The sequence below is a fragment of the Lepidochelys kempii genome, chromosome 2 (genome assembly GCF_965140265.1).
Source record: "Lepidochelys kempii isolate rLepKem1 chromosome 2, rLepKem1.hap2, whole genome shotgun sequence".
Lineage (NCBI taxonomy): Eukaryota > Metazoa > Chordata > Testudines > Cheloniidae > Lepidochelys > Lepidochelys kempii.
The window spans coordinates 147,276,890-147,292,252 of NC_133257.1; the positions used below are offsets into that span (position 1 = coordinate 147,276,890).

Here is a 15,363-nt window from a genome sequence, read left to right on the forward strand (position 1 = left end):
GGCTGGGTGCCTGGAGCCTCCCCCCACTGCGTTCTTGGGCGCCCGGTTGAGGATGATATGGAACTTAGGGAGGAGATCACGCGGTTATACAATGGATGCAGTGGGGGTCTGTGCTCCTGTTGGCTTTCCCGAAGCTCCACCAGATGCTTCATCATATCCGTTTGCTCCCCCATTAGCCTCAGCATCGCCTCCTGCCTCTGCTCTTCATGCTCTCTTAATGCTTTCCTGGCCTCTAACACTGAATGCCTCCATGCATTAAGCTGTGCCTTATCAGTGCGGGGGGACTGCATGAGCTTGGAAGACATGTCATCATGAGCATGTGCATTTTTTTCGCTTTCTAATCTGCAGTAACCTCAGGGATGGAGATGATAGGGGGAGCATAGAAACATTTGCGCCTGGGGGTGGGGGGGAGATAAAAAGGGAGATTAAAATTTAAGATGGTACATTTCTGAGAACAAAAGGGATACTCTTTCACAGTGAATCCAGCAATTCACAGTAGACAGCACATGTGCTTTAGGTACAAGGTCACATTTTTCCTTTTATATTGAGAGCCTGCCAGTATGGTGACACATCACACACGGCTGGGCAACAGAATTCGGTTTCCAGGCAGCCATGGTGTCATAAATATAAAGGGGGGGGGGGGAGGCGGCTTTTGTCTGTCTGTGTGATACCTTTGCTGGGAACCGGGAACAGATCAAGGATGCAAGCCCTCCAACTCCTGTAAAGTTAGTTAGTAATCTAGCTAGAAAATGCATTAGGTTTTCTTTGTTTTGGCTTGTGAAATTTGCTGTGCTGGAGGAAATGCGTATTCCTGTTTTTGTGCCTTTTTGTAACTTAAGGTTTTGCCTAGAGGGATTCTCTATGATTTGAATCTGACTGCCTGTAAGACTACCTTCCATTCTGATCTTACAGAGTTGTTCTCTTTATCTTTTTTTTTTGTTCTAATAATAAAGTTCTATTTTTTAAGAACCTGATTGGGTTTTTTGGATCTTAAAAATCCAAGGCTGGTCTGTGCTCATCTTGTTTATTCTCAAGCCTCCCCAGGAAAGGGGGTGTAAGGGCTTCGGGGGGGTATTTTGGGGAAATAGGAACTCCAAGTGGTCCTTTCCCTGTTCTTCGTCTAAATCACTCGGTGGTAGTAGCATACTGTTCAAGGACAAGGCGAAATTTGTGCCTTGGGAAAGTTTTTAACCTAAGCTGGTAAAAATAAGCTTAGGGGGTCTTTCATGCGGGTCCCCACATCTGTACCCTAGAGTTCAGCGTGAGGAGGGACCCCTGTGACACATGGTAAGGCACAGGGTACGCGGGGTTGGCTTCTTATGTATACCAAGTGGGAATGGTTTCAAACTGCAGCGCCATCCTTTCCCATAGCAAGCAATGGGTTGGGTTTCACTTTTAAAAGGAGGGGTTGCTGCTTTTGGGTGGATGTGCAGCACACACCTCCCCCCACCCCACCTCATGGCTATTCTCTGGGATGATCCCTTAACCCCTCCCCCCCGCCGCTTGGCTATTCTCCAGGATGATCCCTTTTAGCCAAGCACAAACAGCCCAGCATGAACGGGGTCCTTTTACTGTTCCCTTACAAAAATTTGCCTATTTCAGGCAGTTGACCATGAAAGATATCGCTTTCCTGAGGCTAACACAGAAAGATATAGACCAAATGTTGCTTGAATGCGACCAAAACCTAGGGCCATTCGCTGCCATGCTTTGTGCTGCAGTGATTCCAGAATACTTGCTACTGGCTTGCCTTGGTAAAGTGTCCTACTGTGGAGGATGAAATAAGGCAGCCCTTCCCAGAAACCTTCTGCAATGGCTTTCAGGGTACCTCCAGGAGAGCTTCATGGAAATGTCCCTAGAGGATTCTTGCTCCATCCCCAGACATGTGAACAGACTTTTCCAGTAGCTGTACTGACCGTGAATGCATCTCAAGTCTTCAGGGCAAATCAAACATGAAACAGTATTGCTTTTAAACCCTGTACTGTAGTTACAAATGTGTACTCACCAGAGGTGCCTTCTCCGGCTTCAGGGTCGGGGATTGGCTTCAGGGTGATGAAAAGGTCCTGGCAGCTGGGGAGAACGGATTCACCGCTTGCCTGCTGCGCATTCCCCTCCTCCTCCTCTTCCTCATCCACAAAATCCTCTTCCCTGTTGCATGAAACTCCCCCCTTGCAGGTGTCCACGGACAGTGGTGGGGTAGTGGTAGGGTCCCCCCTAGAATGCCGTGCAGCTGATTATAGAAGCGACAGGTGTGGGGCTCTGACCCAGAGCACCCGTTTGCTTCCTTTGTCTTTTGGTACGCTTGCCTGAGCTCCTTAACTTTCATGTGGCACTGCTATGTGTCGCTGTTTTAGCTTCTGTTCATCATGCCCTGTGAGATTTTGGCAAATATATTGGCATTTCTTCTTTTTGATCGGAGTTCTGCCTGCACAGATGCTTCTCCCCATACACCAATCAGATCCAGTGTCTCCCTTTTGGTCCATGCTGGAGCTCATTTGCGATTGTGGGAGGACTGCATGGTCACCTGTGCTGCTGAGCTCGCCACGCTGACCAAACAGGAAATGAAATTCAAAAGCTCCTGAGGCTTTTCCTGTATACCTGGCTAGTGCATCGGAGTTCAAATTACTATCCAGAGCGGTCACATTGGAGCACTCTGGGATAGCTCCCAGAGGCCAATACCGTCTATTTGAGTCAGCACTACCCCAAATTCAACTCAGCAAGGTCGATTTTAGCGCTACTCCCCTCGCTGGGGAGGAGTGATCTTAAACACAAAAAAGAAGCTTCCAAGAAGTGAAAGATTGGACAAGTGACCGGGGGGAGTATAAAAATATTGCTCAGGCATACGGGTGTGAAATCAGGAAGGCCAAATCAGCCTTGGAGTTGCAGCTAGCAAGGGATGTTAAGCGTAACAAAAGGGTTTCTTCAGGTATGTTAGCAACAAGAAGGTCAGGGAAAAGTGTGGGCCATTTACTGAATGGGGGAGGCAACCTAGTGACAGAGGATGTGGAAAAAGCTAATGTACTCAATGCTTTTTTCGCCTCTGTCTTCGTGAACAAGGTCAGCTCCCAGACTACTGCACTGGGCAGCAAAGCATGAGGAGGAGGTGACCAGCCCTCTGTGGAGAAAGAAGTGGTTCGGGACTATTTAGAAAAGCTGGACGAGCACAAGTCCATTGGGCCGGATGCACTACATCCGAGAGTGCTAAAGGAGTTGGTAGATGTGATTGCAGAGCCATTGGCCATTATCTTTGAAAACTCACGGTGATCGGGCAGGTCCCGGATGACTGGAAAATGGCTAATGTAGTGCCCATCTTTAAAAAAAGGGAAGGAGGAGGATCCTGGGAACTACAGGCCGGTCAGCCTCACCTCAGTCCCTGGAAAAATCATGGAGCAGGTCCTCAAGGAATCAATCTTGAAGCACTTAGAGGAGAGGAAAGTGATCAGGAACAGTCAGCATGGATTCACCAAGGTCAAGTCATTCCTGACTAATCTAATTGCTTTCTATGATGAGATAACTGGCTCTGTGGATGAGGGGAAAGCAGTGGATGTGTTATTCCTTGACTTTAGCAAAGCTTTTGTTATGGTCTCCCACAGTATTCTTGCCAGCAAGTTAAAGAAGTATGGGCTGGATGAATGGACAAAAAGGTGGATAGAAAGCTGGCTATATCGTCGGGCTTAGTGGGTAGTGATCAATGTCTCCATGTCTGGTTGGCAGCTGGTATCAAGCGAAGTGCCCCAAGGGTTGGTCCTGGAGCCGGTTTTGTTCAATATCTTCATTAATGATCTGGAGGACGGCTTGGATTGCACCCTCAGCAAGTTTGCAGATGACACTAAACTGGGAGGAGAGGTAGATATGCTGGAGGGTAGGGATAGGAAACAGAGGGACCTAGACAAATTAGAGGATTGGGCCAAAAGAAATCTTATGAGGTTCAACAAGGACAAGTGTAGAGTCCTGCACTTAGGACGGAAGAATCCCATGCACTGCTACAGACTAGGGACCGAATGGCTAGGCAGCAGTTCTGCAGAAAAGGACCTAGGGGTTACAGTGGACGAGAAGCTGGATATGAGTCAACAGTATGCCCTTGTTGCCAAGAAGACTAACGGCATTTTGGGGTGTATAAATAGGAGCATTGCCAGCAGATCGAGGGACGTGATCATTCCCCTCTACTCGGCATTGGTGAGGCCTCATTTGGAGTATTGTGTCCAGTTTTGGGCCCCACACTACAAGAAGGATGTGGAAAAATTGGAAAGAGTCCAGTGGAGGGCAACAAATTATTAGGGGACTGAACACATGACTAATGAGGAGAAGCTGAGGAAACTGGAATTATTTAGTCTGCAGAAGAGAAGAATGAGGGGGGATTTGATAGCTGCTTTTAAGTACCTGAAAGGGAGTTCCAAAGAGGATGGCTCTCGACTGTTCTCAGTGGTAGCAGATGACAGAACAAGGAGTAATGGTCTCAAGTTGCAGTGGGGGAGGTTTAGGTGGATATTAAGAAAAGCTTTTTCACTAGGAGTGTGATGAATCACTGGAATGCGTTACCTAGGGAGGTGGTGGAATCTCTTTCCTTAGAGGTTTTTAAGGTCAGGCTTGACAAGCCCTGGCTGGGATGATTTAGTTGGGGATTAGGTCCTGCTTTGAGCAGGGGGTTGGACTAGATGACCTCCTGAGGTCCTTTCCAACCCTGATATTCTATGAGTCTATCCCTTCAATAGCAGGGATACTGATCAAGTTGTTTCTTTTCTCCCATTTAAGTCTCCATTTTCTCTCATTCCAAACATCTGTTTCTTGGGATAGCAAGAATTAGAGCATCTTCTGAAAAGAGATCCCCTCTTCTCCTCATAGACAACCCAAGCCTGCTGACAGTGTGGGGACACAGCCCTGGAACACCCCCTTCCCACCCTCATGGCCGCCCTCCCCTCTCCAGGAAAGCAGCGGCCTCTCCAGGCAGCTTCCTGCCTCTGCCTCTACCTCTACCTGCCTGGCGAAGCTCAGCTGCTCCACAGGGAGGGAGGCCCACTACTCCATGTGACCGAGCAATCTCGGGGGGGGGGGGGGTTGTATATGACCCAGCATGCCCCCTCCCCACTCGTCGCCTCTGCTTCCGATCCCTTCTTTTCTTGATAGACTGCTTGCTACTGCATCTGGCATGGCTTTCTGACTTAATATGAGAGTAGACAATTTAAAGGTTATCACAACTTAGTTGTAAGTTTTTTGACTGGACTATGATGCTTTTGTTGGGTGCATATGGGAGGTAGTTCAAGCAACGAAACTCTGACAATATTGATTGCCACTGTGGACATACGGGTGTGGTTAACCCTTCATTCATGGATTTCAGACTTGAGAATTTCTTGTTACGAGATGTCATATTTTTGGTAAGATTTAAATTGACTATTAATGGAAACTTTTGTTCTGGGATATGAAATAGGATTCCCAACAGTGCAGCAAAATGGTACTGAAGCAAAATAACCGCAACAGTTTACAGTAGAATTTTTTAAATTAGTGCATTATTTTATTATTATTAATAGATCTCCGGTGAAAGTGCAAAATATCTCTTCCATTTTCTCTCCCATTAGTTTTTTAAAAAATGGATTTGGATTTATCACTTGAATCTTTGAAAATAATAGACAAAAACAGTCAGATGTGCTGTAGCTTTTTTTTAGAAGCAGGAAAATAAAATATTCTTCTGGATAGGTAAAAGGGATGCTCTGCTAGTGTTTGCTTTGCAGTGTCTGTCTGTTCCCTTCATAGATGTTGTCACCATTAATATAGCTAATATTTCTTTGGGAATGAGGTGAGAAGGTAAAAAAACGGTGCACTACTTTACTGTTTGTGTTGAAGAACCTCTAAGAAAAAGAGTAGTTAAAAATTGGTGTGATATGTAAACATAAAATAAAATGGGTATTTTGAGGTTCTTCTTTGACTGCTTTGTCCTATGTGTATTCCACATATGGGTACACGTCCACCCCATGTGCGTGAAATTGGAGGTTTCTAGCAAGTAGTGTCCGTTGGCCCGCACCTGTGCAATTGACCCGTGTTCTGAATCAAGTGCACAAATGGTGGGGTAGACTGACACCTCTCTATTTCCTTCTTACTGCCACGTGGCTTGAGTCAGAATCTGCTATATCCACAGATTTCTCAGTGCTGCTTTCTTCTTCAAACCTGTAAATATATTGTACATAGTTTTGCTTTAATATTTTAGTGTTGTTTGAGTTTTTAATCTTAGTAAATCTTAGTGTCTCCCCTGTGGGTCCAACAAGCAGCAATCATGCCTTCTGTCCTCCAGTAAAAGGATATTCCATTCTTACTGACCCAACAACAATTAGATTCTTGAAAGGTCTAGGTAAGATCTTCTCATAAGTGGTGAAAACTGCATTACAATGGGACATCAACCTTGTACAGTCAGTACTTACCAAGTCACCATTTGAATCATTAGCAACATGTTGTATGATGCACATTCCCATGAAGATCACTTTTTTAGTTGCTATCACATTGGCCAGAAGCCAGAGCCAACTGGGAGCACTTGTGGTTTTGCTATTTTCATCAGCAGGTTTCCCTTTGCCTTCACCTTCACCTGACATTCATCCCTAAAGAAATTTCTGAGCTTTGCATCAATTGACCTATCTGCTTAATGGCATTCTTTTCAAAATTTCATACTTCCAAAGAGACGAGGAGACTTCACTCTTTGGACATCAGACAAGCTGTAGTGTTCTACTTGCAAAGGACAAAATCAATTAATAAATCACTAAGACTGTTTGGCACTATAGTGGAATGGTTGCGAGGGCAGGTATAAACTGCTCAAAGACTCTCTAACTGGATCTCTGGCTGCATCATTCTGTTTGTCCAGTTTACACACTTCTCCCCTGAATGTGGTAAGAGCCCATTCCACAAGAGCACAAGCAACCTCGACAGCATCTCTTCAAGAAGTACCTATACTGGACATCCATGGATCGGCTACCTGGAGTTCTGTGATACATTCACAATATATTAGGCCTTAGTTCAAGCATCCTCTACAAATGTAGCTGTTTGGACTGTGGTATTACAAGCATCTATACCAACTGCCTCCTCATACCCCCTCCTGTTAAACACAGCTTATCAATCACCCACAGGTAGAATACACATAGGGACTCGTGTTCCAAGAAGAGATAGAAGTTACTGACCTGTAACTGGAGGTTCTTTAAAATATCTGGTCCTTATCTGTATTCCACTACGCAGCCTCCTTCCCCTCTGCTTCAAATTCTTCTGCTTAGTGGTAAGAGAGGAACTGGAGAGGCATTGGTCTGATGCCCCTACCATCAGTTCGGAGCATGAGGAGAAAAACTTGCAGGACCAAATGAGCACTACTTGCTAGAAATCTCTGATCACAAGCACATGGTGTGCACACCTACCCTTGTGTGGAATACAGATAGAGACCAGACCATCCTGTTACAGGTCAGTAGCCTCCATTTTTTTCCCTCCTTTTATGATCAGGTTTTTTGTCCCACTTACTGCGTATGCGAATATTTGTAGTAGCTAAAAACCAATTGCTTGACTTTTTTTTTTTTCATTTGATATACTGTCTGTAGTTGTTCGCTTTCTAGAACATTAAGCTCTCACTACATATCATTTGCTGTGATTTAATCTTTTCCTATCTGTTTCTTAGGAAGTCCCATGTGCCCTCCTCAAAAATAAAGGTAAATAGTTGTAATATACTAACCGTGAAATAGAAGCTTTAAAAACATTCTACTCAAACTGATGTATTTTTTGTGTTTGTTACTTCATATATTGAATGAAAGTATGTGGATGAAGAGATCAGATGCCAGTGGAGGTTGTATGAAGTATAGTGTCAATTTCATCCACTACACAATACTCTGATTTCATGTGCAAAGTTGGTGGTCTTGGGTTTTACGTATTTTTGCTACCTTTTTGTACTATATTATTTGCTTTGATTGCTCTTTTTAAGTTTATTTTAGATATTTAACACTCTTGTTCACTTAAATAGGGTCAAAATCTTTAAATTCTTTGGAATCAAAGCATGGGTGTGTATATATTTATATGCTGATTCATCAAATTGGTAGAAGGATTCAAATAATAGTAAATACATCAATATACCTTTCTATGTGCTTTCAGTGTTGGAAATTTCCAATGCAAATAGTTGGTTTATTCTCCTTCTGAATAGATCTTTTATTAAATCTATACTTGTGACCTCATGGAGGGGAAGCCCGTTAGAACTTTTCAGACAAAAAAAAGTCACCACCACTTACTTAACCTTATTTACTAAAGTTTATCTCCCTTTTTCTAGTATTTTCACCGTTGTGTCAAATGCACTTGCGCAATCTTAACCCTAAGTTTAGTGTTTTAGATCAGAATAGTTGTTTAAAATAGTTAACAAAGTGTGCAGCATAAAATGTATCTGAGTTTGTTTCTCCTCCTGAAATTCTTAATGTTTCAAGTTTCCATAAGCAATATTTTCTAATTGGATTGTAGTTCCAATCCATATTAAGCCCAAAGACTTCATATAGTCCAAAACGTTTCAGTCCTCAGCAGACTATACTGTGTCCCACAGGCATAGAACAGGAGAGACCAAGCTGCCACCAGTGGCAGAGGCCCCTGCAATGGAAGGGAATTGATTAGGTGAGATCTGCCCAGATGATCCCAGCAGGTGAACCCCATGCTACAAAGGAAGGCAAAAAAAAAACAAAAAAAAAACCAAGGTCCCTTGCAATCTGACCTAGAGAAAAATTCCTTCCCAACCCCAAATCTCATGATCAGTATAACACTGACCATTATGAGCAAGAGACACTAGTCAGTTTTCTAGAATGAATTCTATGTACCACCTCAGAGCACTGGTCCACCCCATCTCTAATGCTTCAGAGGAAGGCAAAAATAAAAAACCCACAGAATACGTCTAGCCAATTGCTTATTGGTAATGGGTCTACCCTTTTATTTCTACTGAATGGTCGATTTTAGACCAATAGAGCGGTTTTTAACTTTTCAATCTTTTAATCTTCTCTTTGTTTTATTAGAGGAAATTTCCTGTGTTGTTGGGGGAGGCTTTAGTCACTGGTGTTTAACCATTAGGAATAGTGAAGGCTGTTCATCTTGTGGCTCAACATTTCCCATTTCAGACACTTGTATTCAATTCTTGACATGCTTGGCATATGCCAATTTAGTGCTGCTTTTTCTAGATTTTCATTTGTCAGAAGCATTGCATGTCCCAGCTAGGATCCACGTGATACAGGAAGCCATGAGAATTTTGAGGACAGGTTCAGAATAAGAACTGATTCCAGGCTCTTTTGCACACTTTCAACCTTAGAGACTCCAAAGTCCAGTGCTGAAAAATTCTTGGTTTTCAGGGAGTCTGGATTGTCCAGTAGGCCGCAGAGTTCTGCAGTGTTCTTACTTAGTGCCAAAGGACCATTAGAAGAAAAAAGAACGGCAGTACCACTGTTCTTCACATGCGCACAAGACTGAAATCTTTTGACCTGCACTATCCATTGGGGCTGTGCCTGTGCCCTGCATGTGTTTGTGTCCCTCAACCGAGAGGTAGAGTAGGAAATTGTAGTGCTGCTTTTCCTGCTGCTCAGGCTGATGAACTGGATTTGTGATTCTGTTTCACAACCACTCTTCTGTTGCTGGTTTTGATTTGATGAGCCTATTAGTGATTAGTGCTTCCCAGTATCCTGGACCTATTTTCTCCAGATCCTGTTTTACATTTGCATTCATTTCAATCTGGCTTCATTCAGCTTGAAGGGAGCCATTTCTCAAAGCGAGGCTTCTCCACTGTCTGGAGAGCAGCAGAATGTATGCTCTCCTGCTCTGAGCTGGAAATGCTTTGTGGCCTGATATGGCACCAAGATATTTTGGATTTGCCTCTGTTGCCATTCAAGAAATGGTTTCAAAGATGAGTGATTCATCCTGTGATCCTCAATGGAACTTGATCCTCATCCACGTCAATTTTGATGCAACCAACTCTCATGGGAGGCCTTAGGACAAAATTATTTTCTTTAAGATGGTTTTTCTTTCCAGAGTGAGTGAATGAGTTGAACTCCCATCTTCTCTCCTCCTTATCTCCCTCGTTTTCCAGAAGGATATTTTTTGGCTTTGTTCAGAATTTGTTCACAAGATGAATACCAAGTTCTATCTATTGTTATTCTCCTTTCAGTCCTAATCTAGTATTCCCCACCCATGACTAGAAGCTGCATTTATTGGATGTTAAGCATGTTGTCAACTTTAATCCTATTCTGAGAGTTTAGAAAGTCAAAGCAGGGTTACAAAGGTAATGCTGCATCTACCATAGCTTTTGCTAGGTGGATCTTATGTTGTATTCTTAAAGCATATGACCAGACTGTCAGATAAACTTGTCAGATTCCACGTAGCTAGATAAATCTTCATGAGCAGTGAACATGCTGAAGCTTTCATGAACAAGGTGTGTAAGACAGCAGCATGATCATCTCCTCACCTCCTTTATAAATTGTCATCAATTAGGTATCTCCACTTCTCAGGATACTTCCTTTGGCTGCAAGGACCTGATAGTGGCATGTTAAGGTAGTCCCACCTCCTCAGGTTACTGCTTGCTGCATCCTCTTTTTGTGCCTTAATCCAGTGTTGTAGGATAGAAGAGAAAGACATACAACAAAGGCAAAAATTACCAGTAATTCTGTCTGTCTTCTCCTCTTCTATACTATATCTCATCCACCTCCCCTTTGGGTTTGTTTTGCTGCTTGTTCTATTTCTTTCTGTCTTTCATGCTGTTTCCTTCTCTATAGATCTGGAAGTTCTCTTCCTGATGGGATGCAGTTGTGGCTGAGACTTATGGAATCAGGGGCAGGGCTTTAGAATGCTTTGCCTCAATGCTTCCAGTAGGTGTCACCATAACACTGTCTTTGAATTCAGTGTTGTAGGATGGGAGTTGAGGAGACTACAACAGTGTCACCGGTAACTAACATTCCCTACTTTATGTAGCAACATAAAGATGGTCAAGTTTTCAGATTTTTAAAATCTATTAGCTGTTTCATAAACCACTTTCTTAATATATTTAAGTAGTTCTAAGTATGTTAATGTAAACTTCCAAATTATGTTTTTATCAGTACTTGTCAGTATTCTGCGGCATGCTTAGGTACTGCTGTAGGTATTTGGATGTAAACTGAAATGCACCCACTTTGGAGGTACCTCACAAGTGACTCCACTTCTCCTGTAACTTGCTGTTTACAGGGACTTTTTGCTCCGAACATTTAATCAGTATATTGTCAGTTTATAATCTGTCACCAGTTTGAATTGTCTAAGAATCAAATGGTGGTATTTTCTTACCAGGAACGTTCCCCTTAATTAAAGACTAGTGGTGGTCATTTTAATACTGACGCTATTAAGCAAGAAGCCAAAATACAACCACCAGGCTTATATCTCAAACTAATTATAAAAGACAGTTTGGTCCAGTGTCTCATTATATTAGCCTCTCTATACAGTAATTTGTGCTGCCTCTGTAAGAATGTACTCTCTTTTCTTCATTTCATCATATTATTTTTAGTGTGGTCTTGCTACACACGTTTACTTATTGCAATCGTATAATATGTAGTCAAAGGTTGAATGTTTAAATAAATATAAACACATTTTTTCTACTGGAACAGCTGATATTACATTTATGTGTGACAAGCGATGTAACAAGAAACGGTCATGTGGACGACACAAGTGTAATGAAATTTGCTGTGTGGTAAGTTCATTTATACAGTATAAGAAATGGTTCAGTGTAAAATGCTACATCTATACCTTCTTTTTTTTTTTAAATAGTATGTGAAAAGGCTGCTGAGATGTAGATTCCCTGTTTTGTAATGTAAAATATTCATCCTTGCACTTTGTTCAAAAAGTCTTTAGGATTAATGCTGTGCACCCAAGTGTGATTGTGTAACTAAGACAGTGGTTCTCAACCCAGGGCCCGCAGGTCACATGCAGCCCAATTAGCACACCGCTGCAGCAGTGTAGAGAAGTGCTAAAGGCCCTAGGGCTCAGGTCCCGGCTGCCCAGGCCCCACAGGGCGGGCTCTCGGGTTCCAGCTGCACTGCCACCTGGCCGCTACGGGGCCGGCTCTGGGGGCCTGGCTGCTCAGCCATGGGGCTGGCGCCCGGCCCCAAGCTCAGGGTTCCACTCCTGGCCCCACTTTCTGGAGGGGTCTCTGAGTGGGGTTGCTGGGGTTAGGGGTCTGTGAAGGAGTTTGGGGGGGGGACACACTGTGGTTCTTAACCTGCAGCCCAGGTAACATATTTTAGGCTGCATATATGAAAATAGGTTGAGAACCACTGAACTAAGAGCTTGTCAACACACAAGCTGTACTACTTTAACTATGTTAGTATACTTAAAGCAGTACAACCCCTTAGTATGGATACAATTATACCAGTATAAATGTGCTTTATGCCAGTATAGCTATTCCCTTATGGGAAGCGGAGTAAACTATACTGATGTAAGACATCTATATATCAGTATAACTGTGACCATGCTAGAGGTTGTACAAAATAACTTTGTTTTTTAAAAAAAAACCACTCCCCTAACCAAATACAAATCCTATACCAGCACAAAACTTTGTGTATACTAGTCCTAGGTTGATAAAATTCCAGTTGATCAATGAGAGACTCTCATAGATCTACAGGATTGGTGCTATGACCCCAGCTTTGGAGTAGTCTCAGGGAGGATCCCTTCAGTATGCCAGACCCCCTTGGGGTCTCACTCTTCCTCCAGGGTAAGCCATGCGATTTCACTGCCTCCTTAGACTTGACCTCTGGGCCTTCATCACACCATGAGCTCCATTTTAGCGAGTCCCACTGAGACAGACCCCTGAGGGAGACTTGTACAATCTTAGGGAGCAGTGCATCTCCACCAGCATCTGCAGTGACACTCAGCCAGTGTTATCAAACTGTAGGGTTTAATAGTTGACTAGAATGCAGCATAGGAAGACCTTGGTTAGCAAAGAGAAATGAATAGGGCCCTACCAAATTCATGGTCCAATCTGGTCAATTTCACTTTTAAAAATGTTTGTATCTGAAATTTCATGGTGTTGTAGCCATGGGGATCCAGACCCACAAGGGGGTTCTGGGGAGGTTACAAAGCTGTTGTAGGGCGGTCACGGGATTGCCATCCTCACTTCTGCAGTGCGTTCAGAGCTGGGCTCTGAAGGCAGCACCCCTGGAGCTTCCTGCAGCCACAGGAGGTTTCCGGAGGTGGAGATGGGTCTGATCTCCCCTGTGCTACTGGGAGTGCCCTAGCTGGGGGCTGCTAGCTGCTAGTCCCAGCCAGGCTAGGGAGGGATAGGACTTGCTCTTCCCCTGCACCGCTGTGCTTGCAGGGAGATCTTCACCCTCTAGCACTTAGCTCCCATCTCACATCGCCCCGGTCCTTTGTTCCCGAACTGAGGAAATGCTGCTTGGCTTCCTGCAGACAGGTGGGACAATCTGTGGTCGTTGGTTGCCAGGTTTCAATATCCCGGTGATTTGCTGTTGTCTTTATGGTTTCTCCACTGTCACAGGGATTAAGGCCCACTTAGTCCCAGACAGCTAGGCTGCTGACAAGCAGGTTAAAAGGTTCCACTAACACCTGTCTCTTAAGTCTGCCCTGAGAGCATACAGACTCTTCTTCTCCCCCCTTTCCCCCCCCCCCCAAAAAAAAACTAGGTAACACTGCAGTATGTGGGGAAACTGAGGTATACATAGTCTTCATAAAAATATTGGAGAAAATTCCCACTTAGTCATAGATGCTCAGCATGTGGTATGAAAAGAATCTTAATGACTGTTAATTTCTTCTATCCTTGGGTACAGTAATATGGCCCTGGCCAGTAGTGGATTTTAATCATATTTTGCCATTTTGGGGGGCATTTTATGGGGGGGAAAGCATTGATAATGTAGTAATTTTTCATAAATATTTTTCCCAGGACAAAGAACATAAGTGTCCCTTGGTTTGTGGACGCAAACTCAATTGTAGCCTTCATAGATGTGAAGAACCTTGTCACCGTGGCAACTGTCAAACATGCTGGCAGACAAGTGAGTATACTGCACTACATATGTTCATGTTTAGAAGATTAGTGCGCTGTAGACATTTTAAACTCTGATCCTTTAAGAGGTTTATTCGCTTACTAGATGTATTATTGAAAGTGCATTATTTTTCTATAATAAAAATTCAAATACTCAGTTATGGAGATGATCATGATTGTCATATTTTGCCATGGGTAACGAAGTTGTGTAATTGAATTGTATGGATTTATTTTATTAATTAGATTTAATAATTTCACTACAGAATTTATATTTAAAAAAAATTAATTTCAGTAAACTTTACTTACAGTTCAAGGCCCTGATCCTGCAGTCATTTAGGAACAAGATTTACTTCATAAAACACAAGCAGTTCTTCATAAGAATTAAGGTCCCAGTTGTGTTTCACCAGTTTCTTTTCACAAGCACTAGATTTATTTTAAAACGTGTCAAATTGAAAGTGTTGCAGACTGAAGTCTTTGTTTAGCTACAGAACCAGACTGTATAAATCATAGAATCTCAGGGTTGGAAGGGACCTCAGGAGGTCATCTAGTCCAACCCCCTGCTCAAAGTAGGATCAATCCCCAATTTTTGCCCCAGATCCCTAAATGGCCCCCTCAAGGATTGAACTCACAACCCTGGGTTTAGCAGACCAATGCTCAAACCACTGAGCTATCTCCCCCCACACACACACCATACTGGCCCAATCATGTACCTTAACCCTAGCTGAGTGGGAGCACCAGTAGGAATGGAAGTTACGTCATCTCCATGCCTCTTGAATTCTTGAACTCTCTGCTCAGATGTTGAATTATGGAAACTTCTGTGGAATCAACACCTGTCCACTGGGTACTGCACTGAGACCAATACACAGCCATCAAATAGTAACAATTTTTGGTGATTACTAAAATCCTACAGATTCAGACAGGTGTCTTGTATGTGATGGAGTTTGATGTACATTTAAAAGTTAGATCAACATAAATAAGTGTCAGTTGGGAGTGTGAAAAAACCCCACACCCATGATCGACATAGCTATGCCAACCTAACTCCCAGTGTAGATCCAGCTTCTTCCATCAATGTAACTACTGACATCCAAGGAGGTGGTGTTCCACATAGACAGAAGAACCTTTTCTGTCATTGTAGGCTGTGTCTGTTACAGGATAATGCATGAATAGCTATGCCAACATGGCTATGCTGGTGTAATCTCCATAGTGTAGCCATATCCAAGGTTTTCATCTTCTTCCTTGTCCCCATAAACCCAGTCTCCATCTTTCTGTATTTAAATGCGTTTTGCTACAGAAATGACTCTTTAGTTAGTTAGGTAGTACCCATTACGCCTCCACTCCTGTCTTTTTCTGGCAAGTATTTCCCCAGCTGTCCCCCA

General features: G+C 43.3%; 1 protein-coding gene across 5 annotated transcripts in view; it reads left to right on the forward strand.

Moving 5' to 3' along the window:
• NFX1 (nuclear transcription factor, X-box binding 1) overlaps positions 1-15,363 on the forward strand; it is a 238,251-nt gene that overhangs the window by 112,694 nt on the left and 110,194 nt on the right. For all 5 annotated transcript variants that reach the window (XR_012157390.1, XM_073332429.1, XM_073332430.1 and 2 more), the window contains 3 exons: positions 7,637-7,667; positions 11,601-11,683; positions 13,889-13,997. Coding sequence is in view for 4 of the 5 variants with exons in the window: in XM_073332429.1 (XP_073188530.1) it covers positions 7,637-7,667; positions 11,601-11,683; positions 13,889-13,997 (223 nt within the window). In the remaining variant the exon portion in view is untranslated. The remainder of the gene's footprint in view (positions 1-7,636; positions 7,668-11,600; positions 11,684-13,888; positions 13,998-15,363) is intronic.